Consider the following 27,703-nt stretch of genomic DNA (forward strand, 5'->3'; position numbering starts at 1 on the left):
CGGCGGCGGCTGGAACCACTCCCGTTCCACAGCAATGGCGATGCCATCGGCGACTCCCTCCCTGATCTCCAGCTAGCGAGCGAGTGTGAGCCCGAGCTGGGATGCGCCAACTCCCTCTTCCTCCATGGAGCACTGCGACGGGGAGAACTCCGCCAAGCGACCCAATCTCTCCGCCGCCGGCGGCAGCGACAGCGAGGACCGCCTCAGCGCGCTTCCCGACGACGTTCTGATGCACACCCTTCTCAAGCTTCTCGACGTCGCCGTCGCCGCGCGGACCAGCGTCCTCTCCAGTCGCTGGCGCCGCCTCTGGAGGCTGCTCCCGGAACTCAACTTCCCCTTCCCCAGTGACCCACAGCACATACGCCTTGCCCTCACCGCCCATGAAGCGCCGGCCCTCCACCGCCTCTCCGTTGATTTCATCGACGCCACCGCCGAGTCCGTGGCGGCCTGGCTTCCCATGGCCGCGCGCCGCCTCTCCGGCGATCTACTCCTCATCAACACGGCGCCGCATAATGAGACGGAGGACGAGGCCGCGGAAGGGGGCGCCCTTGAGCTCCCCTGTTTCGAGAGCGCCACCTCGATCCACCTCGAACTAGGATATCTTGGCCTCGCGGTGCCACCATTGGGCGAATTCGCTGGACTCACCGATCTCTTCTTGGCTTTCATCAAGCTACATGGTCCGTGCGAGCTCGGTGAAGCTGTCTCCTCGCTGCGGTGCCCATCTTTGCAGAGACTCACTGTCTGTGATGCCTGGGGTATGGCCAACTTCAACATTCACTCTGAGTCTCTCAAGCAATTGAAACTGATAGATCTGCATCAGCTGCAGCAGCTCACTGTTATGACTCCGGCACTCGTACACTTATGTGTGAGCTCTTGCTTTTCTTCGAGTCATAATCAACCCGTTGCAAACATCTCCGCCCCTAAGCTGGTATCCCTCGATTGGGGGGATCATTATGATCCAAGGTTCACACAGCTTGGCAAGATGGAAAATCTAGAGTGTCTAAGCCCATACCCTTTTCTTGTATTTGGACGGGACGAATCTGCACATGAATTGAATAGCTCTTGTGTCAGCCTTCTACAGCGCTTTGAGCTCATCCGGAGTCTCAGCTTGACACTTATCTATGTGCCGGTGAGTTCATTTTTATGTGAGCCATCATTGCGTAAACTTGGAGTCCAAATTAAGGAATTGGCCATAGGCATACGATGAGGTTCTTGATTGTTTTCCTTTTAAGTCCCAAAAACATGGCTTAGCAACATTTTATCCTCTGTGACGGCGTTACCTTTTTTCTGCCTTTGAGTACTTAGCGTTGATGCTACAAACCACTACACTGCACTTGTATATTGATTATTCAAGGGAGCACATGATCTCAGACCTGCTAGCATAAAATAACCATTTGCTGCGTGTTATTGAATTTCTAACCAAGTTCCTCATTTCCTTTCTATTTGTTATTACTTATCCTTTTTTATGACTTCCCACAGATCTACACCTAGAAAATACTAATCATCAGAACTGATTCATTTTTGCGTGTTCGCATTAATCTGCAGCAGGACATTCCTAACAAGCAGTACTTGATGGAAGACATTAAAAGGCTCCCGGACCTGACACACTTGACCCTGTATATAAATCCACAAGGACACTCCTTTGGGGCCAGTGTGTTCCATTTGCTCAGGATGTGTACTGGTGTGAGAAACCTGGTACTTAAATTTTATAGCACACCTCATCACCCTGAGGTAATACTATCCTTACTTTGTTTCTCTGATACATGGTATGCATTCATATTTCTTGGCACACCTAGGCTTGAGCTGCTAGTATAGATCTACAATAGGTGTTGGTTTGATACTGGGTGCTTTGCACCAAATTATATCTGTGGCAAATCTATGGCCCAACAATGAAAAGGAATATTGGTTTCTTTTCTCCAGAGAGTGGCACGTAGCTTTGATTAGGTTGGACGGATTGGGGCGGGTGGGTAGGAGATGGCGGCATTGCAAGGCAACGAGGTTGACAGCAGCCATCACTGAGGGAGGTGGTGGTGGTGGTGCGGGAGTGGTGAAGAGAAAGCGGCTGCCACAGGGGAGCTGTGGAACAGTCTGAGTTAGAGGAGGTGACCCTCTGGGAATAAATCCTGACATGATCCTGCTGTTTTGGCAGCTCCCATTACAAATATACGCCGGTTATGTGAATTTGATTTGATTAATTGCATGGGCGGCTCGATCTTGACAAAGTAGGATTTACGAGATATATAATATACTATTTTTCTTTGCGGTTTTTTAAGAGTGCATCAGTAAGACAATAACAATGGTCTAAGGCCAATTTAAGATCTCCTTCAATATGCTTAATCGATTGGACAATAGCTTGACTGTATATGTACTAAAATTTGTTCAACTTCGTGTTTGGTAGAAGAATCATATATATTATATTACTATGATAGAAAATTAACATTGAGATTCGTCGATAGAAAGACGAGCTACTTCAGTGGTGTATTTTCTAGCTGTTGTTTTCCTTTCCTCTTCTCAAGATGCATCAGCCCACAGTTTCAATACTAGATTAGCACAGCAACTATTTAGGCTCACATTACCTAAGAAATACTATATGTATGCTAGCTAGCAATTGTATGAAAAAAAATCAACCACATGCTAAGCTATCAGTTTTTTTTACCCGCAAAAATAAAACTACGAACATCTGACCTAATCTCTTAACTCATAAGTGACCTAATATATAATTAATCAAAGAATATGAATTTGTAGAGGGCATGACTCATATTATGTGGATAAATATATAACTCAAGTGTATTATATGGAACTTGAAATAAACAAAAGGAAACCAGTAAATTGGTTTCCATCAACTCAATACGAAGTCCATCAAAAGCTAAATAGTGGAGTAAACTTTGTATGGAATTTAACATTTTGGTTTATAAAACTTGAACGTATAAAACAAACAGACATAAATTAACATTTGTATCTCCACTCAAATAGTACACAATATGTAGTAGACCAATATATGTCAAAAGTATGGCTCAGATGTGAACGTGTAAAACAAACAGACATAAATTAACATTTTTGTCTCCATTTAAATAGCACACAGTATGTAGTAGACCAAAATATGTCAAAAGTATGGCTCAGATGTATCAACGTGTATCTCTTCTCTGTCTCTACTACTATAATGTAGCAGTTATGAATTTGGATTTACCACACTCCTCCCAACTTCCTGGCAGAACACCTATGAAGTTATCATAGCCGTTCATTTTCTATTCAGGACTGTCATCTGCCATTCATCAAGTATCATCGTGAATGATCCAACGGCTGCCATGCGTTGGATTCACCCCTCCCAACGGTGCACGCCCGTGTGAACCTTCTAGGAGGTACAGGAATTTTCTAGAGAACAATCGATGCAGACTTTGCAATATGGGATCTTGAGCCGAGTTGTTTATTCGAGCACTAGGGGCGCGCTTGGTTGCCTGGACCTAATTCGCGCACCACTGCGCCAATGAGATGGGCGCACCTGTGCGTCGCGAACGGGCCATAGGCCATAAAACGCGTGTCGTTTGGTAGCCTGGGCGGCCTTTTCTGCACCGGAGAGGGAAGCCAGCCCCCATCGACTTTCCGCCCTGCTCGTGCAGCCACACCATGTTTGGTTGCAAATATGAGCGTGTTGTGGTAACCCCTGACCAGCAAGTTAGGTTGGAACAGCCGCGCCTTGCAGAAAAACCGGGGCGTGAAGATCGTCTTCATCTGAGCATAGTTCGTGATCGGGGTCCCGACCTACGGACGATGCCTCGGGTAGCGCTGCAATCTAGAAGGAACAACTGTTAGTGCGGATAACATTGACATATTTTCAGATCTATGAAGGAACTCAATGAAGCTTACTACCTGAATGTACTCATGCGCCGTCTCTTCATCAACATCATAGAAGCAGCAACCATCTTCGTTCCAGTCCAGAGTGCGATCGGATTTCATTTTGAGTATGACGCTCCACTTGGTCCTCCAGTTTCTGATATGGTTGTAGTTCTGAAGAGTGGTCACATGTATGCCAGCGAATGCAAGAACATCAGCAGCTACCTTCTTCATCTGCTCCTCTTTGAATCCCAGGTTAAAACAAACACCGCTATGGACGAGCTGAACCAACCGGTTCCGCACAAACTTCGAAAGCTCAGGTTTCCAAACCATGGCAGGTTTGTTTGAATACAGACAACGATGACCATTGACAGTAGGAGCAGAAAGATCAGGGGAGCCCAATGGTATGATCGCCTACATGACAAACAATAGCACATCAATGAACTACCTCTACCACATCCTTAAGCACTAGCACATCAATGAACTACCACTACCACATCCACATCCTTAAGCACTAGCACATCAATGAACTAGCACTACCACATCCACATCTTTAAGCACTACCACATCAATGAACAACGAGAAAAGAAAGAGCGGCCTTATAGTCAGAGGAGCCACACGCAGCACCGAGGTCGGGGAAGCAGGTACCTAGCGAAGATGCAGGTAGCACAACCGTCCCTGTGGTAGTGGTAGAGTCAGATGCAACGGCGACAACCGTCCCCGTGGTAGAGTCAGATGCAACCTGGACAACCTCGACTGGCGACGAAGGAATGACCTACAATGGATTTGTTCAGACCCCCTGTGTACCCAAAAGATCTAGATCTAAGGCTGCTTACCACGCCTAGTAATGGTGAGCCACCTCTGCCTCCACTTCCTCGCCTCCACTTCCTCAGGTGGTTTTACACCTGAGTGTCGCACGCGGAGACACCACAGTGTTCAATCAGGGCCTTCGCCACAACAGTCAGATGGACTTCCTTGAATTCTTTGTCAGTTCTCACTCCGGTCTTGATCAAGTTGAACATCTTCTCCAACACGAAGCTAGACATGAATGGAAGCCATTTCATGGTCACGTTCCCTTTCTGTGAGGCCTTCAAGGCCTTGTCCGCGTCCCTGCAGTTCTTGCTCTTCTTTGTGGAGGCCAACCTCGCCGCTACCTTTGCCGCTACCTGAGCCACCAGGTCAGCGACAGGCCCATTGACGGTCGGCACAGGGGTGACTGCCACCTTGGACTCAAAGAGGGGCTGTGAATCGGCAACTTGCGAAGGGATCTGAGAGTCCCCAATGCAGACAAGTGTGAATCTACTTGTAGTACATATAATTGTAGTACATATAATGTGAATCTACTTGGGAACAAAGACAAGTGCTAAAGTCATCAGAGAAGGAGTCCTACATAAATTGTAGTACATATAATGTGAATCTACTTGGGAACAAAGACATGGCTAAAGTGGACAACACAAACCATACCAACATCATCCTAAATCAGATAAGCAATTCATTGCAACTGTGGACATCACAAACCCTAGCAAGATCATGGTAGGTTAGCACATTTGGGACAAACAAGGAATTGGAAATGTGGCACCCTAGCAAGATCATGATAGCTCACCACAATGTGGACTAACCCCTGCTACAAGATCAAACCCTAGCAAAGATCTGACAACTCCTAACCTTGATCTAAACATTACCGAGGTACCGGGGTAAGGGAATCCTTACAGTATCGCCGGAGGTGAAGAAGTGCTGCACAAGGAAGAAGATGAAGCCGCCCAGATGCAATCGCCGCCGCCGCTGCCACCGTTGCCGACCGGAGATGTGTGCGCCTCTTACCTGCTTGCCGACGGGAGGAGGAGCTCGAAATTTGGGGGAGAGTGGAGGAGGGGGTAGAAATAGGCGATGGGGCGCGGCGGGAGGTGACAAAATCCTTCCCGCCCCCTTTTCGCTTTTCGCCGATGCGCGCCGCAGCTCCTGCCATCTCCCTCCTCGTGTGTGCACGTGCGCCTAAGAATTGCTGTTGCATCAGCTGCGTACAAGATTTGCCTACATCTCTCGAAATGGCCGATCCGGACGTTCTGGCCCGAGGGTGCTTTAATATCTGGTTCGTGCAACAACGCGACTCGGCCCATGCAACTAAACGGGCCGAAAATTGCTGGGCCGATGCGAGCCAAGGCGAGGTCAGGCAACCAAACGCGCCCTAGGAGTACGACTGGCAGTTTTTTTTTTCTTGAACAAAGTGACCAGGCAGGGGTTGCTCTTCTCCCGGGGTCTCTTGTAGAAAATAGAAAATTTCATCTATAATTGCAATGTGATGATGGTATTTTAGAAAACCGCTAAAAGCCCTCATTTTGTGGAACTTACAACCTTATATATTAAAACATTTCAAGTTCACAATTTTCATGGCACCATATGTTCCTAGGTGATATTAACTTTTGTTTCTTTGGAGCATCTCTAGGAGATCTCTCATAAGGCTATAACTACAAAATAACCACCATTTTGTGGTTTTGAGCTCAAAAAATGCACCGGATAAATCCCAGATACCGCCTGACCCAGAAAATTTGTCGCTGAAACTTTAAAAATGGTCGCCAAAATCAGCATATACGCGGTACACGTGGCCAGGTTTTCGATTCCACACATAGTCGACCTGACCATAGTGGGAGGGATGCTTCAGCCCCATGTTTCCTGCTCCCTCACCGACGCTGATCCCCTTGCACCTGTGCTGCCTAATTATTGCCATGGTGCTTTCTATGCCGTCGCCCATCGGCTCAAAGGTCGCGTGGCCCTAATTGGGGCATCCTGTGCATTGTCACGGGCGTCGACTGCCCTTGTGGCAGAATTGTCCAAGCTCTCTCCCGGGTTGGTAGCACCGTTGTCCTGCCTACCGAGGACGGTGCTGTTTTTGGGGGCTGCCAAAAACGACGGCATCTGGGCCAAAGATAACGAGGAACGCAACCTACCGCAGGGTGAAAAATATTTGGTTTTACCATATGAGTTTAGAAGCCTCTAGTGGAACCCGTGGCGATACCGCAAAAGCGGTTTATGGTTAACTGCAAACAGCTTTTACGGGGGTCTGCTAGAGTTGCTCTAAAGCTCTAGGAGTATTGTTCTAATCATATGCCAGAACGTGCAAAGCACGTGCTACTTACTAGTAAGTTGCTAATGTGTAGCAACTTGAATAGTTTCTACATATATGAAAATAATTCGTGACGATTAGAACAGAGAATAGTGAAGGCACACATGGATTGGTCATGATGACTAAACGTTACAGGAGTGTAGAACTAAAAGCGAGTATGCATTTGCATGCCATGGGGTAGCTAGGAAAAATGGGTGGAAGGATGCCAATGAGCTATGTACAAGCAAGGGTATGCATGCGGAAGCAAAGGATATTCCGTATACAGCACTAAAGCTCGCACGAGAAAACAAGTAGTTTCAGTTGTAGTATAAAAATGCCAAATCATAGAAAAGATGCACATAATTTAAACAAGATACGATGGGAGTGAAAGAAATAATGTCTTAATCTTTACAAATACACGTCAACAGTTATGTTGCCTTAGACAGGCAAGTGATTAGTGCAATTTGGTTAGATGATTATGCTTTAGTAGCATCTAGAGGCTTGCTACACTAATAAAAATAAGTAACTGATATAAACGTTGTCCAACGGGGGAATGATCCCTCCCTTAGCTGTAAGTAACTGATATAGGGCCAGTGGTGACACCGTGAAGGAACACAAGGTTTAGGTATGAGATGACAATGGTTGGACATGATATTTGATGAAATGCTGCTGTTAACAAATTATTGGTTTAGTTATAAACAACAGGGATGGGGAGGAGTGGAGATGCAAATATAAGAATTAGTACTTCCTTGGTCTGGAAATATAAGGCAGACACAGTAATCTGGAAGTGCTTTTGAACATGAATAAATTTCAAGTTTGTATCATGTAATCCACAGTTCCACATATAGTTGATTAAGTGCTTGGTAAAGATAAATCTTAAAAACGTGTAATCCACAATTCTGCATAGAGTTGAATGAATGTCAAGATTGTCTGCCCATTTTCGGATGGAGAGGGTATGAACAGTTGGCTACGGATCTCAATGACATTGGTTTTCCGATAGTCGCAAAGAAATGTCTTTTACCAACATCATAATAATCTTAATGAGAAGATTTCTACCAAAGGCTATTTTTCTCAGGACCTATATTTTGACCGTAATACTTTTCTATATTCGGACGCACGGGTATGGAAGGTATCTCTGCGACTCTGCCGTTATTTGCGTTAAAGTTGCTTTGAGATCTCCGCAGTCCTACCTTTTTTCTTCATTTTCAGAAAATGTAGAACCCTCAACTAGATTGATGGATGGGGCGCAAAAGGGAGTGTGGGTCCATCCGCACAGAGATTTGCTCAGAGGTAGACCAGCTACTGTCCCATGTCCAGTACCTACACACTACGCACCCATCAATCCTTCGTGTCCATTCTCTTCTTCCCAAAAGCTCCACTGCAACAAACCCCAGGACACTGATGGGCAATGGCGGTGCAGCCAGGTTCGGACTACTCCGGCTAGCACGTGCCATGCATCCCACCTCTACGACCCCGCCACCTCGTGGATCCAGCCATCAGGAGCTCTGTTGTCGACGTACATGGCTGTCCGCAGGGCAGCTGCTGGGTAAGATGCTCCAGCTCTGTTCGAGACTCTGAAGCTCCTACAGTGCAGCTTGCGGATGACTAGTACTCCAGATTTTTTATTCATTTTTTCAAATCTATTCATGATACAATTTAGTGAAGATTATGTAGATTTTGTTTAGGTTCTTGGTTATTGGAGGCGGAATGTTGACCCGATTTCTATCTTGTTTGCATTTTTTCAGCCTGGTCTCCTAAATCTACTATTCGGCGGCTTGGTCCATCTGATATCCTAATGTAAAAGTGAAAGTTAACTTGTCACTTTGGTTCTGAAATTCTGATCCATACCTGCGCACATGTCCGTTTCGGTGCGACAAGACCAGACAGCTGCAATGCTGCTACCAGTCCCTGACTACCTGCTGCGCCGGAAAACTACGGTTAGGCATTAGGCGACGCTGGTACATAGTGTACACATGGTAGCTAGGTGCCACATAGGAACTTGTTCCCCCTCTCCTTTATGTTCGAACTAGAGAAACGGGGAGATGGTGGGGCAGGGGAGAAGTGGATTTTGTGAGGAAGAAGCAGCCCTAGGATTGCACATTCTGCGGAGGGCCAAGGGAGGGAAGTGCTTGTGAGTTTTGAGGAGAGAGAATTAATCAATGGGTTGATGACGGTTCATGATGAAAATGGAGTTGGAGACCAAGTGTGTGCCCAAACTTTTTTTCTAATATGCATAGTGGTCACATCACCTCTGTCCAGGAACATGGTGGTATGGAGAGAGAGAACGGTGTCTACTCTAGAATCTTTTTTTTTTTGAAACAGGGCAAAATACTTGCTATTTTCATTAATATAGAAGAGATCTTAGAAAATTACCAACACGAGGCCTAGGCAAAAACCTAAGGCCAACAAACAAGTCTACTCTCGCGGCATAAGGACACTCAAAGCCTTAGCCCCGGCTAAAGACCAAAGTCTAGCCTCAACCTTTATCTTTCCTAGCACAGCCATCGAAGTGGAGAAGGTGTTCCGGAACACCCTTGCGTTTCTCTCCTTCCAAATCTCCCAAGATATTAGCATTGCCAAAGAGGCGACCGCCTTCCCCGTAGGACTTCGTCTTTGAATAACATCCGCCCACCAAGCTCTCGATGAAGGGGCGGAATGCCAATCCGGAGGGTTGATATCATGTATTCCAAGCCACTCCTTGACACTAGACCACACTCTTAGGGTGAACCTACACTTGAAGAGTAGATGCTCCGCGGACTCGTCAACTTGGTTGCAAAGCAAGCATCGCCCACAATTGTCCCACCCTCTTTTTTCGAGCATACCTGCCGTCCACACCCTATTTTGAGTGGTCAACCAAGCGAACAATCTCTATGTACATTTTGGACGGTGAGACAACTCACGTACCCATGCCTGTGTACAAAATTAATTCTCTTCTATATTTTGCATATGTTTGAATGAGGATGTAGCGATGAATTAAACTGGGAATTAAATCAATTAATCGCTCATAGATTAAATAATGTTAAATATAACAATATATGGTAAATCTAGCTGCACAAATGCTCAGACAATCTAGCTTGTTCTCTGCAATAGGTTGGCTTCGAACTATTTTCCATGTGTTATTCTTTTTGTAAATTTGTTAAAGACATGTAATATATCCCGACAGCCTTAGAATTTCTAGTTCCATCATTCTTATTTTGTGGCATTAAATCATATCGGCTGATCTTATTAAGCTGATATGCACCTTGTTTCAGGCAGAAACTCTGTGCCCATCAGGTTGTGTTTGTCATCAGCCACCAAACTGGAAAACCGAGCAACTTGTACTGAATCGCCTTCAAGAAGTAGAAATATGGAACTTGAGAGCAACCGAACGCGAAGCTGCTCTGGTTAAACGGTTATTCGAATGGGAAACAGTGCTACAGAAGATGACAGTAACTTTCCATTGGTCGGTCAATAAAAGCACTGCCAATAAGTTCTGGCGGATGCTACGGAACTTCTCTAGGCCAGGAATACGTATGCTAGGGCGACGGGTTGCCTAATCTAGTCTTTGCATAGTTGGCCATGAAGCAAAGTTTGCTTAAAGTTCCTGCCAGTTGTATCTACCAAGGTGTGTATATACCAAGACCAAGTCACCGGCAACGGTTTGTAGAATATCCTTCGAGATGTTACAGTATCATCGTCCTACCTTGCAGGGTGCAGGGTATTTAAACATACTTCATGCCTGCTGTACGTTTTACATTTGGATGGATGTTAGGCGTTCTTGTAGTGATTCCTACTGATGATGGACGCAATATTGCTTGTACGTAGAACTTTTACTTGATCGCTAATACAAGCTAGTCACTGGCTGCAGTTCAGCTGGGCTGTCTTGTTTACTCCCCAGCTAGCGAAACTGTATGATGTTTGTGGTTATATCTGAGAGAAAAAGTTGGAGATGCATTTGTTCAATAAGTTCTGAAGAACCGTTGGAAAAACAAAACAAGCAATGATAGGGTGTCCTCTAGCTGCATTTAATATGGACGAAAGGCAGTCGGCACTGCTTTCATTGACAATAGATAGGAGAAGAAAGAGTCTTTACAACAGCTATGATTTCTCAAGAAGAGAAAGGAACAAAAGGGGTAAGATTGAAATAAAATACAGCAACAGGTGTGGCCTTTGGCCAGGATCTGTAAGAATCATTGACAAACTATTGTAACGTAGTTGAAGGTAGCAGCTGGGCTTTTAGCCTTTTATTATTTTTGAAGATTCAGTCCATAGAACTCACCAAACCAGCGGTACAGTAGCATTCCAGCGGCGTTGTTCCTTTGCTGAGCACAGGAGCAATTTGCCATTAGGTGAACTACAGTTTCATTGTGAGAAATAGATAAGATACTACTGTAGTTTCTGGATAGAAATAGCGGTGGTGTTTTCTTTGAAGCACACCTTGTATATTAGTTAATCAAGAACACATACACATGTGATTACAATCATTTTCTTATACTGAAACATCACAATCACTTTGATAAACTCCAGCACATATGTGGGAGTCACACAATTAAGCAATACAATTTCATCTGTCCCTCTTTGCGAAGTTGGCCATCCAGGCTGCTCCTCACCAGACTTCCAAGTCTGAAAGAATCCAATCCAAAATTCTCAAAAAAAAACATCCCAAATCGCAAGCTCACAGGTAATTTCCTGCGTTCTCAGATTTTACAGATTTTGTTTATTTTTCTCCAGCGATTTTGATTTTATAACTGGGCTGCGTGCTGTTGTAGTTGACCGACTTACATACAGCAGCCCACAAAGGCCTCATAGCCCGTTGGTTTCCACTAACCTAGGAGAACGCTCTACAGCAGCCGACAGCCCCTTCCACACTCGCACAGCGGCGGCGATTCCCACCGTCGCCGTTCCCCATCCACCGGCAGCGGCGACCTCGTCGGTACCGGCTGCCCTGCTCCCTCTCCGCCATCGGATGTGAGGCGCACCAAGTCCATCCTCGGATCCTCCATGGAGCACTGCGACGGGGAGATCGGCGACGGCTGCAGCGAGGACCGCCTCAGCGCGCTTCCCGACGACCTTCTCATCCACATCCTCCTCAAGCTCCGCAACGCCGCCGTCGCGGCGCGGACCGGCGTCCTCTCCAGTCGCTGGCGCCGCCTCTGGACGCTGCTCCCGGAGCTCTGGTTTAAGACCTCCACTGATCCCCACGGCATCCGCGCCACCCTCCTATCCAATGAAGCGCCGGTCCTACACCTCCTCGCCGTCTGTTTACGTGACGCCTCTCCGGAGTCCGTGGCGGTCTGGCTTCCAATCGCCGCGCGCCGCCACTGTGGCAGTCTGCTCCTCATCAACAAGGTGCGGACGGGTGACGAGGCGCTTGAAAGAGGCGCCCTTGAGCTGCCCTGCTTCGACAAAGCCATCTCGATCGGCCTCAATCTAGGGTGTCTTGGCCTCGCCATGGCGCCTTCTGGAGTATTCGCTCGGCTCACCCATCTCTTCTTGGCTTGCTTCGATATATGTGAACCAGGCATGCTCGAAGATGTTGTCTCCTCGGGACGCTGCCCGGTGTTACGGGAACTTACCGTCCGTCACGCCTTTGGTCTGGACAACTTTGCAATCCATTCGGATTCTCTCTTAAAAATCGTGCTAAAGGATCTGCAGCCACACAGTCCTCTTGGTCTAGGCAACTTCACCATTCATTCTGAGTCTCTCATCGAATTGGAGCTCACAGATCTGCGTGGGTTGCAGCAGCTTACTGTTATTGCACCGGCACTCATACTGTTAGATGTGGACAGTTGTTTCGCTGATCAACCGGTTGCAAACATCTCCGCCCCTCAGCTGGAGTGCCTTAGTTGGAATGATGCCTATGATCCAGTCTCCACCCAGTTTGGCAACATAGAAAATCTAAAGCGGCTGGACACATACCCTTTGCTTGTTCATGGTGGGAACTATTCACGTGAACTTTATGGCTACTGTGCGAATCTTCTACGGCGCTTTGAGTTCATCCAGACTCTGAGACTCGACCTTGCCTATCTGCCGGTGAGTTGATTCTTATGTGGGTTATGCCATCATTTCGGAAACTTGGAGTTCAGTTTAAAGAATGTGCCATGGGGATATAAAAAATCTCGCTAGTTCTTCTGTGCACATGGCCCTGAAACATGGCTTAGCACAACCAATTGTTCATCCTTCCTAGTAGCATGATATCTTCTGAGATGTTATTACTTCTTTCTTCCATTGAGATGTTAGCATTTTACTTATACGTTAGCACTGTGAGTATATTGTTATTCATAGGAGCATATGAGTTCATACTTGCTAGCATAAAAGAACCATTTCTTGTTTGTTATTGACTCTGTAAACGAGATGCTTGTGTAATTTCCGTCTCTAATTTTTCTTCTTTGTGACCTCCCATGACTCTATTGCAGGAAATTACTCCCTATGAGTACTTGATGGAAGACATTACAAGGCTACCAAACATCGCAGTCATGGTGCTGAATATAGAGCCTAGCGGGCATTCCTTTGGAGCCAGTTTGTTCCATCTACTCAGTATGTGTACTGGTCTCAGAAAGTTGACTCTGATACTTCGTGGCACAGCTAGCCATCCACTGGTAATACTATTCTTTGTTTGTCTAATACATTAGCATGCATTTATATTTCTTGGCGCGCCTAGGCTTGAGCTGCTAGTCTAAATATTTATGTGGCGAATATATGGTTTATGTATGTTCCAATGACAATGCATGTAACCCCTCACAAAAAAAAAAGACAATGCATGTTACTATAGGTGTTGGTTACTTTTTCATAGGTTTTCTTATTTAAAGATCGTTAGTTTTGTGGAAGTGGGAAAAACTATTGACTTCGATTCAGAATTTTGTTTCAACGAAGAAATGTGATACATTTTTCGTATCTTGCCAATTCTTCTTCAAGATTGTTCTCAGGTGAACCATCTCTCTCTCAGAGCAGTGTGTTCCTGTGACTGATAGGGTAGGTGGAGTGGGATTGCAGGGGGGAGATGGTGGTGTTGAAAGGTGGTGATGTTGTCGGTAGGCGGCGGCCACTAGGGATAGGGTGAGGGCGGCAGTGCAGGAGTGGTGAATAGTGGCTTCCTGAGAGAGGCTGTCGGAATTGGAGGAGGCTATAGCAGCTCTTGTTAGACATACAAGGCAGTGATGTGAATTTGACTCGACTCATTGCATGGCAGGATCAATCTAGCTTGATGAAATAGTTAAAGAGTTTAGGTGATAATATTAATATGGTACCTTGTTTGGAACATCTGTCTATAGGCTGCATCAATTCCAATGGCCGAAACTTGATTTAAGATCCGTTCAGTATGGCTAGTCGATAGCAATATACTTAACTTCATTCCAAAGAACAGCACAAATGCACAACACCTAGCTATATGTACTCTCTGTTCCAAAAATAATGGCCACTAATTTGTCTAGATTCACATGTATCTAAACACTAAAATATGTCTAGATACATGCGAATCTAGTAAATTTTATGACATTTATTTTGGAACGGAGGGAGCAAATATTAAAATTATCTTAGTTTGTGACTTTCTGTTTTGCATAGAACAATGATATACTCTGCAGCAGGTTGGCTTAAAACTAACTTTCATATGTTAATTATTTTGTAAATTTGTTAAGAGAAAAAATATCTTAAATATTCCGGGACTCTTAGAATTCCAGCTGCTTCATTCTTATATTATGGCATTCAGTCATATCGGTTTAACTCACTACGCTGCTATGCACTTTGTTCCAGGCACAAACTGTGTGCCCATCAGGTTGTGTTTGTGATCAGCCGCCAAACTGGAAAACCGAGGAACTCACGCTGAATTGCCTCAAAGCGGTAGAACTTAGTAACTTGGGAGGAACTGACCATGAAGCTGCTCTTGTGAAACGGCTATTCGGTTGGGCAACAGTGCTAAAAACCATGACAGTAACTTTCGACCGCTCAGCCACTGGAAGTAAGGCCAAGGAATTCTGCCAGATGCTACAAAGCATTTCAAGGCCAGAAATATGTCTGCAAGGGCCACACTTCGCCTGATCTAGTTATGTCGGTACACTTAGTGCCACTTGTTCCAGAACATTTTCCATGTCTTGGAAGCTTGTTGTTTATGCTGTTGGCCGCTCTGTAGTCCTCGTCTCACCTCACTATCAGATGCAATGTTACGGACATCAGAATCTGGTATACCCTTCTGAGATGTTAGAGGCTGTATCAGTTGCACTCTTGCAACTATCTTATATATGTTGCTGGATGTACTGGACTGTTGAAAAACATGCTTCGTGGTTCATTACTGTACACTCAACGGAGGTGTAAACTGAGGAGACGGCCGTTATTTATCATTTCTGTTGAGTGTTCGCCTCAGTGCAAAATGAGCATTTTCTGTAGGACTTTGCATTTTGTATTGTAGATGGAGCAATGATGATCCCATAAGAGTTGTAGTTTCCTTTCATACATCTGTTGCTCTCTCCATGTACAGATATTCACAGACATCACATCTTTTTGGTCATAACTAAGCGGTTAGATGAACTCTATATCACTCTTACTCTAAACATATAGTTCTAACTTGTAAAAATCATATCAGGATCCATCAGGTAGCCTTAGTTGCTGAAGCATGGTTAAGTTGTTGCGAGTAGTACCAATAGATAGCACAGAAGGGGGTGATCCTTTGTTCTTCCATAATATCCTGCATGTAGGGTGCGTCGAGGCAAATGCTGCTTCTAAATTGTGTTAGTATATGTATATGATTGCCAAGTTGTTGTGTTAGTATAGTGCCCTGCCCTTCTTCATCAGCGATCGTGGCCCCTGTTTGCTTTCTGCGCGTTTCCTTTGACCGGCGGCAGCTCAACTCAGGTGGCTTCGTCAGCTTCGGCGAGGTGTGTCTGATTTCTGGCCAGGTTGGCCTTTGGCTTGCTTACCCAATTGCTCAGGGAAGCGTATCCGATGTCCGATTCGGCGTCCTTCGAGCCAGGACGAGAGGGTAGGGATCCCTCTTCGGCATTGGAAATGGTTGGCGCTGCAGCTCCTCCAACCTGCAACGTAGACGATGACTTCCCTCAAAGCAGCAGGTGGATCCCTCGAGCTTGTGCTGCTTCTTCCTTGGTGGCTCCGCGTAGAGGGTTCGCCATCGAAGCCGTTTTCTTGTTTATCTAGTGTTTTTGTTAATAAAAGGCCGTGTGCATCGTTATGATGCAGAAGCCGGGGTATATCCCCATTTCGAAAAAAAATCTAGTGTTTTTGTTGTTCGTTGTGTTGTAAACTTGTTACACCTTATATCAAACCTCGTCCATTTGGGCTTTATTAATTTAAAGCTCGGCACTTGTATCTTATGTTTAAAGAAATGTTAGCCCGTACTAGCTTCATTCCTAAGTCGCGACACTATGGATATGGTATATCCATTTAGGGCACGTTTGGATCCTAGGCAAGATTAGTTATAGCCTTGCCATGGTTATGTGTTTGGAAGAAACTAAAAATGCTAGCTTTGTGGGAGTGATGTTTTAGAACATGGGAGCACGTGCTCCCTTTATTTTAAAATAAGTCTTAGACACATTTTGAAATGTTAAAAAAATTAAAACAAAAAGTTCACACATACATCCTCACGTGTTACGCGGCTTACAAAGTTGTTTTATCAAAAATCAACTTGTCATGTGTTGCGTGTAAAAAAGAAAAAAATTCCGGTGTTGAAAATACATACTTTTTATAAAATAATTTTTTTACATAGACCACAAAAAAGTATCCGTTATTCACGAAACTTGAAGAACCCACACATATTATGGAGATGTATATACAGATTTTTTTTGTCAAAAAATTTCTACATTTAAAAATATGTGTTTTTTGGCCAAGCATATCAAGTCGATCGGGGTCCTAAAAAACACCTTGGACCGTTCCTTTTCCCGTCCACAGTAGAAAGGCGATTTGTGAGCGACCGAAGACAACCCACCTCGTCAACGTCGAATCGGCGATTTCCTCGTCCTCCACTGGCCGCTCCGGCGGCGGGAGGATGGGGGAATCCCGATACGCGCAGTGTATATAGTGTAGGGTCGTGTTTGGTGTCCAGCCGGCAGCGGCGTGGCCGGAGTGGTTTTGCAGGTGGTGGACCTTCCCCTCAATGGCGGCGCTCCGAGGAGTTCTAGCGTCGAGCTGCTACCTTCGTCGAGCTGCTACCTTCGTCGAGCATGCGGGTCTGCTGGGCTCGTCTTCCCCATCGCCGGAGTCCGCGGGACGGTGGATCTGGCGAGTGAAGATCTTGTGGAAGTTGCTGATGAGGTTCGGCGCGACGATGGCGGCGGCCGCCGGTGTAGATCCTTCAGGATCTGTGCTCGGCGACTTCCCGGTGCCTTGGGGTGGCTCCTGATCCAAGGCGTCTTGAGGAGCTTGAGCGGTGGCCCGCCACCGACAGCGCTGCGTGGTCGCCGGCATCATCATGTTGCAGTTGGGGTGGGTTATTTTTTTTGTTTCTTCTGAGGGCCTTGCTGTAACTTATCCGAGTTAATATCAGCCTCGATCGGGGTCCTCCTTGCTAGCGCGGCGCCATTGTTGAAACTTCTAGTACGACCGGTCTGTAGTAAATGGGCCCACAAGATGTACCTAAAGCCTGTTAGATCCCACATTTGTGGCCCATTTGTCTCTTTCGGCTTCTGGCCCACAATGCCATCCTTTTACCTTCCACAGTCACACGCCCCAAGTGGAGACTGACGGCCGATAGCCCCAGCCCTCCCACACCCGTACGGGCATGGCTCCTCTACAGTTCTTTAATTAATGTAGCGGGTACAGTAGTACAGAGATCTGACATCCATTTAAATCTAACGGGTCTTCTTCCACTACGGGATATGACACCGTTTTCTGGCAAAAAAGGAGAGAAAAATATATATCGATTCAAGTGAGCGTTGTCCTCGTTCACCTTCCTCACTCGTCGTCTCTTCTAGAGCCGACAGACGACAGCAATGGCGGAGCTCAAAAATTGCTGCGATGCCCTCCACCGCTCCCTCGTCCCTCCCAGCCCTCTTTTGTTCTTGCGCGTAGATCAGCAGTTCCACCCCGTTGTCCGCCATACCGGCTCGAGCGCGGCAGCGCGTACTTGGAGGCGGCAGATCCCGCGGTGGTGCATGTAATAACCCAGAACATAGGAACAACGAAGGGTAGATTTAGAAATGGGATGTGCATTTCATCGCAAAACGGGGGAAATTTTCGCGCCTTATTGCAACTAAACCTAAGAGGGATCGAGGTTCTCTCTCATTTTGCATCTAGGGTTAGGCAATGTGAGTTAGGGAAATTTCGACATGATCTCTTTTGTAACTAGTTACTTTGGGGAATGTTTGCATTTGATAAGTGTTAAACATTTAAATATAAACATCACACAATATAAACAATGAATTTAAAATTCAAACACAAGATACAAATTCAAATCATTTTGAATTTCAAAGTAAATATCAAATACAATATTTAATCAAGAATATACACATTACATAATACAAAAGCTCATAAACCAAAAACTTGAGCTTTATTGATGTACAACACAATTACAAAGTCTTTACAATATTCTTGATACAAGAATTGAGATATAATGAACGAGAATAAAAGAAAAGGAAAAATTACAAGTTTAATTCTAAACTAAACCTAAACTAAGTATCTTGAGGATGATCTTCTGGTCATATTCACCTTCAAACCTGCAAATCAAATAACAGGTACTAGCAAGAATACAAGTGTTAGCAAGATTCAGTTTAGACAGTTAGCAGAAATATCACAAAGTTCGGTTTGGACAGTGAAACCGTCACAAGACACTTGTGCTTGTCCAAAGCCTGGACAAGCACAAGATAGGAATAGGCAGACCAACACTGAGCAGGCCACAAGGGGCTCAAGTTTCCACATATGAAGGCTGTGGCTAACCAAGCAACAGCAAGGCAATGCAAGGGATGAGTCACAAAGTAACCAGGCCTTGTGTGTCATGGCCAGGGGAAGAAGTAGAGACCATATAAATAGCACACAAACCCTAGAACCGAGTGCACGATCGATCGAGATAAGATCACCGGGTAAGGGTGAGGCAAGAACAAGCACAGTTCATCCAGTTCATAACCAAGAACAAGTAACCAACACAACCAACTTAGCCACCGGGAATCATGGTGACCCGAGAAGATCAACCGAATCTGGAGGTGAAGGGCTGTGAACAGAAACCCCAAGTCTACATCAACCAAATATTTCATACTAGGAGCTGGAACAAGGTATACCAAGTTCCTGGACAGATCCAATGGATTTGATCCATCATATATGCATGAAATAAGCGGGGAATGAGCGAGATGCTCATATGGGTAGATCATCACTTGGTTTTCACCAAGGATTACTGCTAATCCAAAAGCTACTAAGATAGAAACCATCCAGATACGAGATCATGTGCACGAAGCTAGAAATCATGCACGAGATGCACACACTAGCTAGATCACATGCACGAGATAGCACCAGATAGATAGCAAAGATTAGCGACCAAGACTACACAGAAAATCCTAAGCTATGAACCATCGATAACCCTAGATTTTCATCGAGGCAAGCATATTGGCATTCATATCAAGTATGATTCCCAAATATGCAAGCAAAGGTTGAGTAGCCACAAGATCCAACTTACTAAGTGAGCAACCAGTCAGTAGCAAGGCTACTGAGGTCACATCACACTTAGCACCAAATAAGAGCAAGTCAAATAGATCACATCACTATCCAGAAATGGATTCAGACTCTAATTGCTTGTAAAAGAATCATGAACAACAAATTCATATACAAGCAAGTCATTTAAATCATCACTGCATAAGCAGTTCATCAGAATTTAAGTAATTCAAGCATGAATTTATCACAGATTCATGCTAAGCATGACAGTAGCATACTCGTTAAGCAACACAATTTAATTTATAGCCACTAGAGCAAGTCTAGATAGCTAAGATGAGCAACGAGCACAAGTAAGCAACGGCACAGTGATGCTTGAGCATCGGCATCACCGACCAAGTGATTCATAGAGCCACAAGATTAGCCGGTAAACAATCACCGTCGGTCAATTGATCGAATGGAGCAATTATAGCAAGCCAAGTTACACGGGGAGGTTAGCCAACAAGCAAGGAATGATCCAATGGATCATTGGCTTGCAAAGGTAGCACCGAAGCATATCACGGACACCACTAGCACACACACAAGTGTCACGGATGCAACACAAGTACACCTAGACAAGCATAGCATGGCATAGTTAGCTCTTGAGCAAGCACGGTAGAGTATAGCAAGTGTAGAACATGCTAGGAACAGCGGAGAAGCAAGCACGAGCATGAACGGCAAAGCAAAGCGAAGCATGTGCCAGGTACCGGTAAATGGTAATTGGGCCATGAACTTACAACTAACGAAGCACAGTGCAAATTGCATAGGAATAGCATGGCTGCGTGTGATCACGAGGATCACCGGAGGGCAGCAGAACATGAGGAGGAAGAAGAACGAGAAGCATGGGAGGCGCACGGAAGAGGTAGAGGTGAGACAACACTTACTTGCGCCCGGAAGCGGAGGCTAGGGCATGGCGAGGCAGGTGCTCGCGCGGCCCTAACGGCTGCAAATCCGGGGTAGGCGCCGACGTTACGCCGGCGAACCCGGACACGAACCAACACCACCGTAGCGGCACTCGAGGCGACGGCACGAATGCCGCAAGCGCACCCGCGCCGAGTCAACCCCGGGCACGTACTCATCGTCGGCGAGGGCGAGATCTCGCCGGAGTTCGTCGAGGCGATTCTCCACGAGATCCAGATCGGAGGCGGTTCGCCGAAGAGGACGAGAAGGGAGAAACTGCTCGGACGGATCGATAGATCTGCTCACGGCGGTTCAGGATCGGGTGGTGGCTACGGCGGAGAAGGCCGGCGATGGCCGGAGCAGGGGCGGCGGCCATGGCGGCGACGCCATCGCCACGGGAGTCGCCAGACGGTTAGGGTTAGACGAGCGAGTGAGAGGGCCGAGTGAGAGTGAGTGAGGTGGGCCGCTTCGGCGCCACCGAACCCAAAAGGGGGCCAGCCTTATTGGGCCGTCCCTGGGTTAAGTTATTGGGCTGGGCCCAATAGGGATCCAGGGGGTATTTTGGTCATTTTACAATTAATATAAGACCAAAAACCTTACCAAATTTTAATAAATCATAAACAACTCTAAAAATCCAATAAAAATTGGATTTATGAATGAAAAATAAATCTTAACAAGAATAAAATATGAAATGGAATTTATGAAACAAATTCAAAATTATGAATTTTAAGAATTTAAATAATAACTTGGAATTTAAAATTATTATTTCCTTGTATTTAAAATTCAAGGAAAAATCTCAAATAAGTTCAAATACTTATTTTCAAACATTTCAAAATGAAATTCTATTATTCCCAGTCATTTCTTTTGTAAAAGAGTATTTTTTCAGAAAAATACTATATTCCTTTTTATTCCAAAAACTATAAAGGTAACTCTATAATTTTCAACTATTTTTGGAATGATTAAAGGAATCACCAAGTAAATAGTTTTACTTTGAGTTGTTGTACTTTGTGTGAATTAAAATGGTTTATACTTTTAAATCAATTGTAAATTACCGTCAAAGACATAAATCTTAATACAACCCTAAATTGCTATAACTCAGCGGGGTAAAGGGATTCAACATAAAATAATACATCCATGATTGCATTATCTGGATTTTACAACATTGTCTTTACCTGGACAATGATGCTTCTTACGGAACCCGAGGTCCGAGGTTCCATCAACCGCATTGAACCGCACTATCTCGCGAGTCCACGGGCAAGTTCACCCTTGCTCATGTCAACTTGATTATTTTCTACTACTTTGATGCAAAGCTATATACTTATCATTCCTGCATTGCAAATGAAATGTTATTTTCCAACTATGAATATGACTATGTGGTCGGCAATGGAACCATGGTATGTGTTGATATGGTGGAGGTTCCATTGCAATGGGTTATATCACCCTAGGATTAAATTACCAATGCCGTCCGAGTGATTCTAGCGCCGTACATATCGCGTTGACCATAAGATCTATAATGGCTGCAGGGAAGCCAGCTATATCTTTTCCTCTCGCATGCCAACGGACTGGTAATAGGGGTTGCCCGTATCGGTCTATCTTTGGTAAAGGTGGGGACATGTGGTCCCGCACGGTCTACCATTAGATACGGGAGAGGGTAGACTTATTATTGGTCTATGAAGGATTGTAAGGGTTGTCCGGATCGGTCTATCTATGGTGTATAGGGCAGGGCATCATAATTGTTCGGAACGGTCTACCTTATTGGTAAAGGTGAGAACCAGAGCCTGTGTCGGTCTACCCATAGATATAGGAGAGGACAAACTTACAAAAGGGTGGGTCTGCGAGGTCGTGGAGAAGGTGGTGTGGGCTTGGATCCTTATACCTGGCCTCACACCAAAGGAAGTGTGAACGGGGGCAAGTCCCTGCGGATGGCAAAAAGGGTAAGATCTCTTGTGGGAAAAGTAACGCACCTCTGCAGAGTGTATCAAATTGTGGCTGTCACTCCTTGTTCCGGGAAGGGAACTGCGAACGCGGCAGGAAAGGAACTCCACGAAGTTCTGGTCAACCTGTGAAGACTGACGGGCATAGTTTTCATAATAAAAGCAACCTTTTGAAGAAATGTTTTCAAAACATGCATTGACCTGCGATATCCTGATCAATGGTCGTAGCTAGTGCATCAAACACCTTTTTATTCTTTTAGAACTTGCTGAGTACCTCTGTACTCACTTTCTTTCGACACCCTTGCTAGACTGTGATCCGGAAGTGGATGCCATCAACGATGGAGCACCGAGAGGAAGCTACGAGGCTGGTATACGAAGAACCCGATCTTACCGGCGGAGTGGAAGGTGTAGACTATGGGATAGTCTACGGACCAAACGACACGGAGGTGGAGGAGTAGTGACATACCCTAGCCTCATAGAGCCGAGCAACGTAGAACTTACCTAAATAAGTTGTTGAGCTCTCTTTTATATTGTTATGAGTTGTAATCGTACTTAAGTAGTATCTTAGGGTGTTCTCATAGGACACTGTGAGAGTACCAACTTGTTAAGACAATGTTTGTAATAAAGTATGGAGTGTTATGACCTGCAATGTTTCGTTGTACCACTACGAGGGATATGGCAAATTGTGAAGAAGTCCCTTCGCAAAGATCATATCAACGACTTGTATACTACAACATGCGGTGGTATCTTCGGGTCACCGCGGTCGGTATCGGAAGCAAATGTTGCGACCTTAGGTTGGAAAAACCTAGTATAGGGAAGAAACCTGTAGGAGTCTAGTAGAAATAGTAAAGGATTCTCTAGAAGTATGGTGATTATTCACTTGAGAATAGCAAAACCATATATTTTAGTGCGATAATTCTTTATTATAGCTATTATGATGCATTATCACTACTAATATTACGTTTTTGTATACAGCCATAATGGCGAACACTTTTCCCAAGAGGACTTTGAGGAAAGTTGAGGGTTGGCTCGGTGATTATGATGGACCAATAACAGCTCTCCTGTGTGGGATGTCGAAGGAACTTCATTGCGATCCACGGATACACGTTATCAAGTATACTTACTATGATGGGGAAATCCTAGCCAAGTGCGGAGTATCGGTCCAACTACCGGAAAAGCTGGCGATGAGTCGTATAATGCCATACGGAGAAGCCAAAACTATCACCACAGACCTACCATATGGGCCTATTCAAGGCAATCCTTGAGATAAGGCAGCACAAGTCGGTAGAACTCCTATGTTCGAGTTTTCTCATATACCTCATGCCGAGGAAGATGAGGATCCCACTCTTAATCATTTGGTGTTAGCCCACGAAGTCCTGAAGCTGCAGGCACGGCACATGGATAGGCTGTAAGTCTTTATTGACCACGATGTATCTTTTACACATGAAGATGAGAGGTGAGATTGACCACATGCTAGCTGAGTTCACGGACCACGATAAAGTCCAAACTCGGATGCATGACTTGAGGGCACAACCACAACATACTACACCCTTCTTTAACCCGAGATAGTGATGTAGATTTGAGTGACCGAGTGGTTCAAGAGAAATCTACCTACAAGAGACCCACTTATACCTAACTTTGTTCCGCACTATCCACATGTGTCGGCATCATATGATACTTGGATATGGGGAGACCACTCATGGAACATAAATTGCTCGGAGTCACCGATTGAAAACTCGACGGGTTGGCGTTTCGGGGAACCTTTCGGTGATGAGGAGGAGCCAATTCCATGTGATACCGGGAGATGAGAGTGATGCGGTTAACCCAAGTGTTAACCAACACTACGAGCGAGGAAGAGAAAGGTACGGATTCCATTTCGTTAGATTTGGAGATGGGCATATCTAAACCATCGCGAGTACGAAGTAGGTGAGGAGTTCGGAACCAAGAAAAAGAAGAAGAAGAAGATGAGGGGTCAAGTGAATAGGAATCCTCCATGGATGACTGGAGAAGAAGCACTTGTATTCCACTGGGATATGTATGAGTCTTTATCTAGTTACTTTGGAATGACGGATCTACTGTCTCGGCACTTCGTCCGATTCAGATTACATACCTACTTCGGAAGGACCTTTGTTCCGGACGGTGTTCGGAAGACTAGTCATCTGTCATTGGTTGGACCCCGGGGATGTACGCGGAGGCGAATGAAGACGATGAGGAGTAGAGCTCCAAGGAAGAATAAAGTAATCTAGGTGGTATTGTAATAGAACGTATTTTAAATTCCCGTTGGCTTGGGCTTGGAGCCAAATAAGTGGTTTATATGTACCACATGTAATATAAGTTTGTGAGTGTGTTATGTATTATACGGTGTATATACATAATAAATGTTTGTTTTGGATTTGCTTCTTGATTTCATTATGTGACTAGTACTTGGGCAATGAGTTGAGCTCGAGAAAACATTTGCATGGTGTAATTATGAGTAATCGCTCTTTGTTACGAGGACTAGGGGGAAATGGCGTTAGTAGAAACCGAAGAGGCTCGCGAGAGAGCGGGAAGAAAGAGAGAAAGAGGAGGCGGATGCAGCGGCTAGAGCGAGAGAACGCACCACCACCACCACACCCAATGTTGCACCCGGACTTCCAACGGTATATGAGGTCAATGGAGGAAGATAGGAGGCGTTACCAGGAAAGCCAGAACAAGAACATGCAAGATTTCTTTACCCATGTCATCAATGATAGGGGTAATGAAGGCAAGGGAGTAACCCTATCGGACTTCCAAAATGCAAGACCACTACCATTTACATCAGCTCCAGAACCAATGGACGCAGAAGATTGGCTCATGGATACGGAGCGGAAGTTGAAGACCGTTGGTTGCAACGATGAGGAGAAGATTAGATATACCACTTATCTGTTGTCAGGACCAGCAGCATCATGGTGGGAGAACCTTGTAGCAGTACACCCTCCAGATAAGGTATTTACATGGGAGGAGTTCAAGAAGAAGTTTCGGGATGCTCATGTTCCGGACAGCGTGGTGGAGCTGAAGAAGAGGGAGTTTGAAGAACTGAGACAGAATACTGCACCAATCATACAGTATGTTCGGGATTTCAATAGGTTATCCAGATATGCACCTGAGGATGTGGATACGGAGGAGAAGCGGAAGAAGCGGTTCATGAAAGGCATGAATCCATACATGAAGATGCAACTGAGGTTGGCACGGACTGCGGAATTCCGAGGACCGATTGATTCGGCAATCACTTTCGAGGATGATTACAGGCAGGTCCAAGAGGATAGGAGGAAGAGGGCTCGTATCGAGCCAAGGAAGTACCCAGTCAGTAAACCTACCCCAGATCGAAGTTTCAAACCCCGATTCCGACCTACTGGTAATCAGTACAACCGGGGAGGTCAGAATCAGAACCCCAAGTCACGGATCATCGCGTAGCAAGCGTGGGCGGAGGGGACACATCCGAAGGGAATGTCGGAAACCCGGGATCATCTCGTTATGGTTGTGGACGGGATGGACACATGAAGCCGATTGTCCTAATAAGGCTTCATGGGGTGGACAAAACTCCGAAGGACGAGGAGGAGGTGGCAAAGATAACAACAACAACCGCAACTACAACAACAACAACAACAAGAGGGGCAAGCCATATGGAAAGCTGAATTGCACAACTTTGGAGCAAGCGGAAGAGTCGGATCAAACAGTCTTAGGTACGCTAAGCATTCTTACTCATCCTGGCAAAGTACTATTTGATACTTGGAGCAACCACATCATTTCTTGCATTGGAATTTGTGGAAAAATTCGGGCTTAGATGTTCTAAGTTAGAAACCCCTATAAGCTGTTCTATCCGCGGGGGAACGATCTTAGTAACCCACGTGAAAGAAGCACAAGTCATAACCATATGTGACTTGTGTGTATTTCGCGGACCTATTCATCATACCCATGAAGGACATATCGGTCATCCTAGGGATGGATTGGTTGACGAGAAAATGGAGCGGTGATTAAGCTGTGGAGACAAAACGAGTATCACTTCGCAACTCCATCGGAGGTCGAATAGTGTTCCAAGGAGATAAGTACAGTGAGTTAGAGATTGGATTGGAACTCAATAGTCTGAAGGAGGTGAGAATTGAAGATATTCCTGTAGTGAATGAGTTTAAGGATGTATTTCCTAAGGAACTACCGGGGATGCCACCCGATAGAGAGATAGAATTCACAATCGATCTGATTCCAGAGCACGGCACCAATAGCACAACCACCATATAAGATGGGGCCAAAGGAGTTAGTGGAGCCGAAAGCTCGGATAGATGAGCTGGAAACGAAGGGATTCATTCAAGAAAGTGTGTCACCTTGGGGTACACCGAGTTATTTTTGTGGATAAAAGAGATGGAGGAAAGAGAATGTGTGGAGATTACAGAAATTTGAACAATGTAACTATCAAGAACAAGTATCCTTTACCTAGAATTCAAGACCTTTTTGATCAAGTTCAAGGAGCAGGAGTCTTCTCGAAGATAGATTTAAGGTCAGGATACCATCAAATCAAGATCAAGAAGGAGGATGTACCAAAAACAGCATTCGTATCAAGGTACGGACACCATGAATATTTGGTTGTACCATTTGGACTAACAAATGCACCAGCAATTTTCATGAATTTGATGAACAAGATATTCATGAAGTACTTGGACAAGTTTGTGATAGTGTTCATAGATGATATTTTAATCTATTCCAAAGATAAAGAAGAACATGCCAAGCATTTGAAGATAGTTACTGCAAACTTTGAGGGAACATCGGCTATATGCAAAGTTCAGCAAGTGCAAATTTTGGTTAGATAGTGTTGAATTTCTTGGACATGTCATAACCAAAGAAGGCATAGCGGTGAATCCAAGCAAGGTTCGATCCGTATTGGAATGGAAATCACCTAAAAATGCTAAGGAGATACGAGGATTTCTTGGTATGGCAGGCTACTATCGGAGATTCATAGAGGGATTTTCGAAGATTGCGGGACCAATGACCAAGTTACTCAAGAAAAATACTCCATTTGTGTGGACGGATGAGTGTGAAGCCGGTTCCAAACACTCAAAGATAAGTTAACCACGGCACCGGTGTTAGCGAGTTCTGAACCTGGAAAGGATTACACGGTGTATTGTGATGCTTCCAAGAATGGACTTGGATGTGTTCTTATGCAAGATCGGAAGGTAATAGCTTATGGATCAAGACAGTTGAAACCACATGAACACAACTACCCGAGTACATGATCTCGAGTTAGCGGCGGTTGTGTATGCTTTGAAGAGTTGGAGACAATTTCTATATGGATCCAAGTGTGAGTTATACACCGATCACAAAAGTTTGAAGT

The 27,703-nt window shown here is 45.2% G+C and overlaps 2 protein-coding genes across 2 annotated transcripts; both read left to right on the plus strand.

Annotated features, from left to right (window-relative positions):
* The first annotated feature begins 43 nt into the window (after positions 1-43).
* LOC124649827 (putative F-box/FBD/LRR-repeat protein At4g03220) lies at positions 44-10,765 on the plus strand. Its single transcript, XM_047189395.1, has 3 exons — positions 44-1,129; positions 1,546-1,731; positions 10,183-10,765. The coding sequence occupies exons 1-3, from the start codon at positions 125-127 to the stop codon at positions 10,465-10,467; spliced, it is 1,476 nt and encodes a 491-aa protein (XP_047045351.1). The 5' UTR covers positions 44-124; the 3' UTR covers positions 10,468-10,765.
* A 1,146-nt stretch (positions 10,766-11,911) lies between these two features.
* On the plus strand, positions 11,912-15,199 carry LOC124647162 (FBD-associated F-box protein At3g49020-like). Its single transcript, XM_047187138.1, has 3 exons — positions 11,912-12,943; positions 13,327-13,509; positions 14,660-15,199. The coding sequence occupies exons 1-3, from the start codon at positions 11,912-11,914 to the stop codon at positions 14,942-14,944; spliced, it is 1,500 nt and encodes a 499-aa protein (XP_047043094.1). The 3' UTR covers positions 14,945-15,199.
* Positions 15,200-27,703: the final 12,504 nt, after the last annotated feature.

Source organism: Lolium rigidum, chromosome 4 (genome assembly GCF_022539505.1).
Source record: "Lolium rigidum isolate FL_2022 chromosome 4, APGP_CSIRO_Lrig_0.1, whole genome shotgun sequence".
In the NCBI taxonomy this organism is placed as follows: Eukaryota; Viridiplantae; Streptophyta; class Magnoliopsida; order Poales; family Poaceae; genus Lolium; species Lolium rigidum.

Coding starts and splice junctions, on each gene's coding strand:
- LOC124649827 (XM_047189395.1), top strand. CDS start 125: ATGGAGCACTGCGACGGGGAGAACTCCGCCAAGCGACCCAATCTCTCC. Junction 1,130..1,545: donor TGACACTTATCTATGTGCCG/GTGAGTTCATTT, acceptor ATTAATCTGCAG/CAGGACATTCCTAACAAGCA. Junction 1,732..10,182: donor GCACACCTCATCACCCTGAG/GTAATACTATCC, acceptor ACCTTGTTTCAG/GCAGAAACTCTGTGCCCATC.
- LOC124647162 (XM_047187138.1), top strand. CDS start 11,912: ATGGAGCACTGCGACGGGGAGATCGGCGACGGCTGCAGCGAGGACCGC. Junction 12,944..13,326: donor TCGACCTTGCCTATCTGCCG/GTGAGTTGATTC, acceptor ACTCTATTGCAG/GAAATTACTCCCTATGAGTA. Junction 13,510..14,659: donor GCACAGCTAGCCATCCACTG/GTAATACTATTC, acceptor ACTTTGTTCCAG/GCACAAACTGTGTGCCCATC.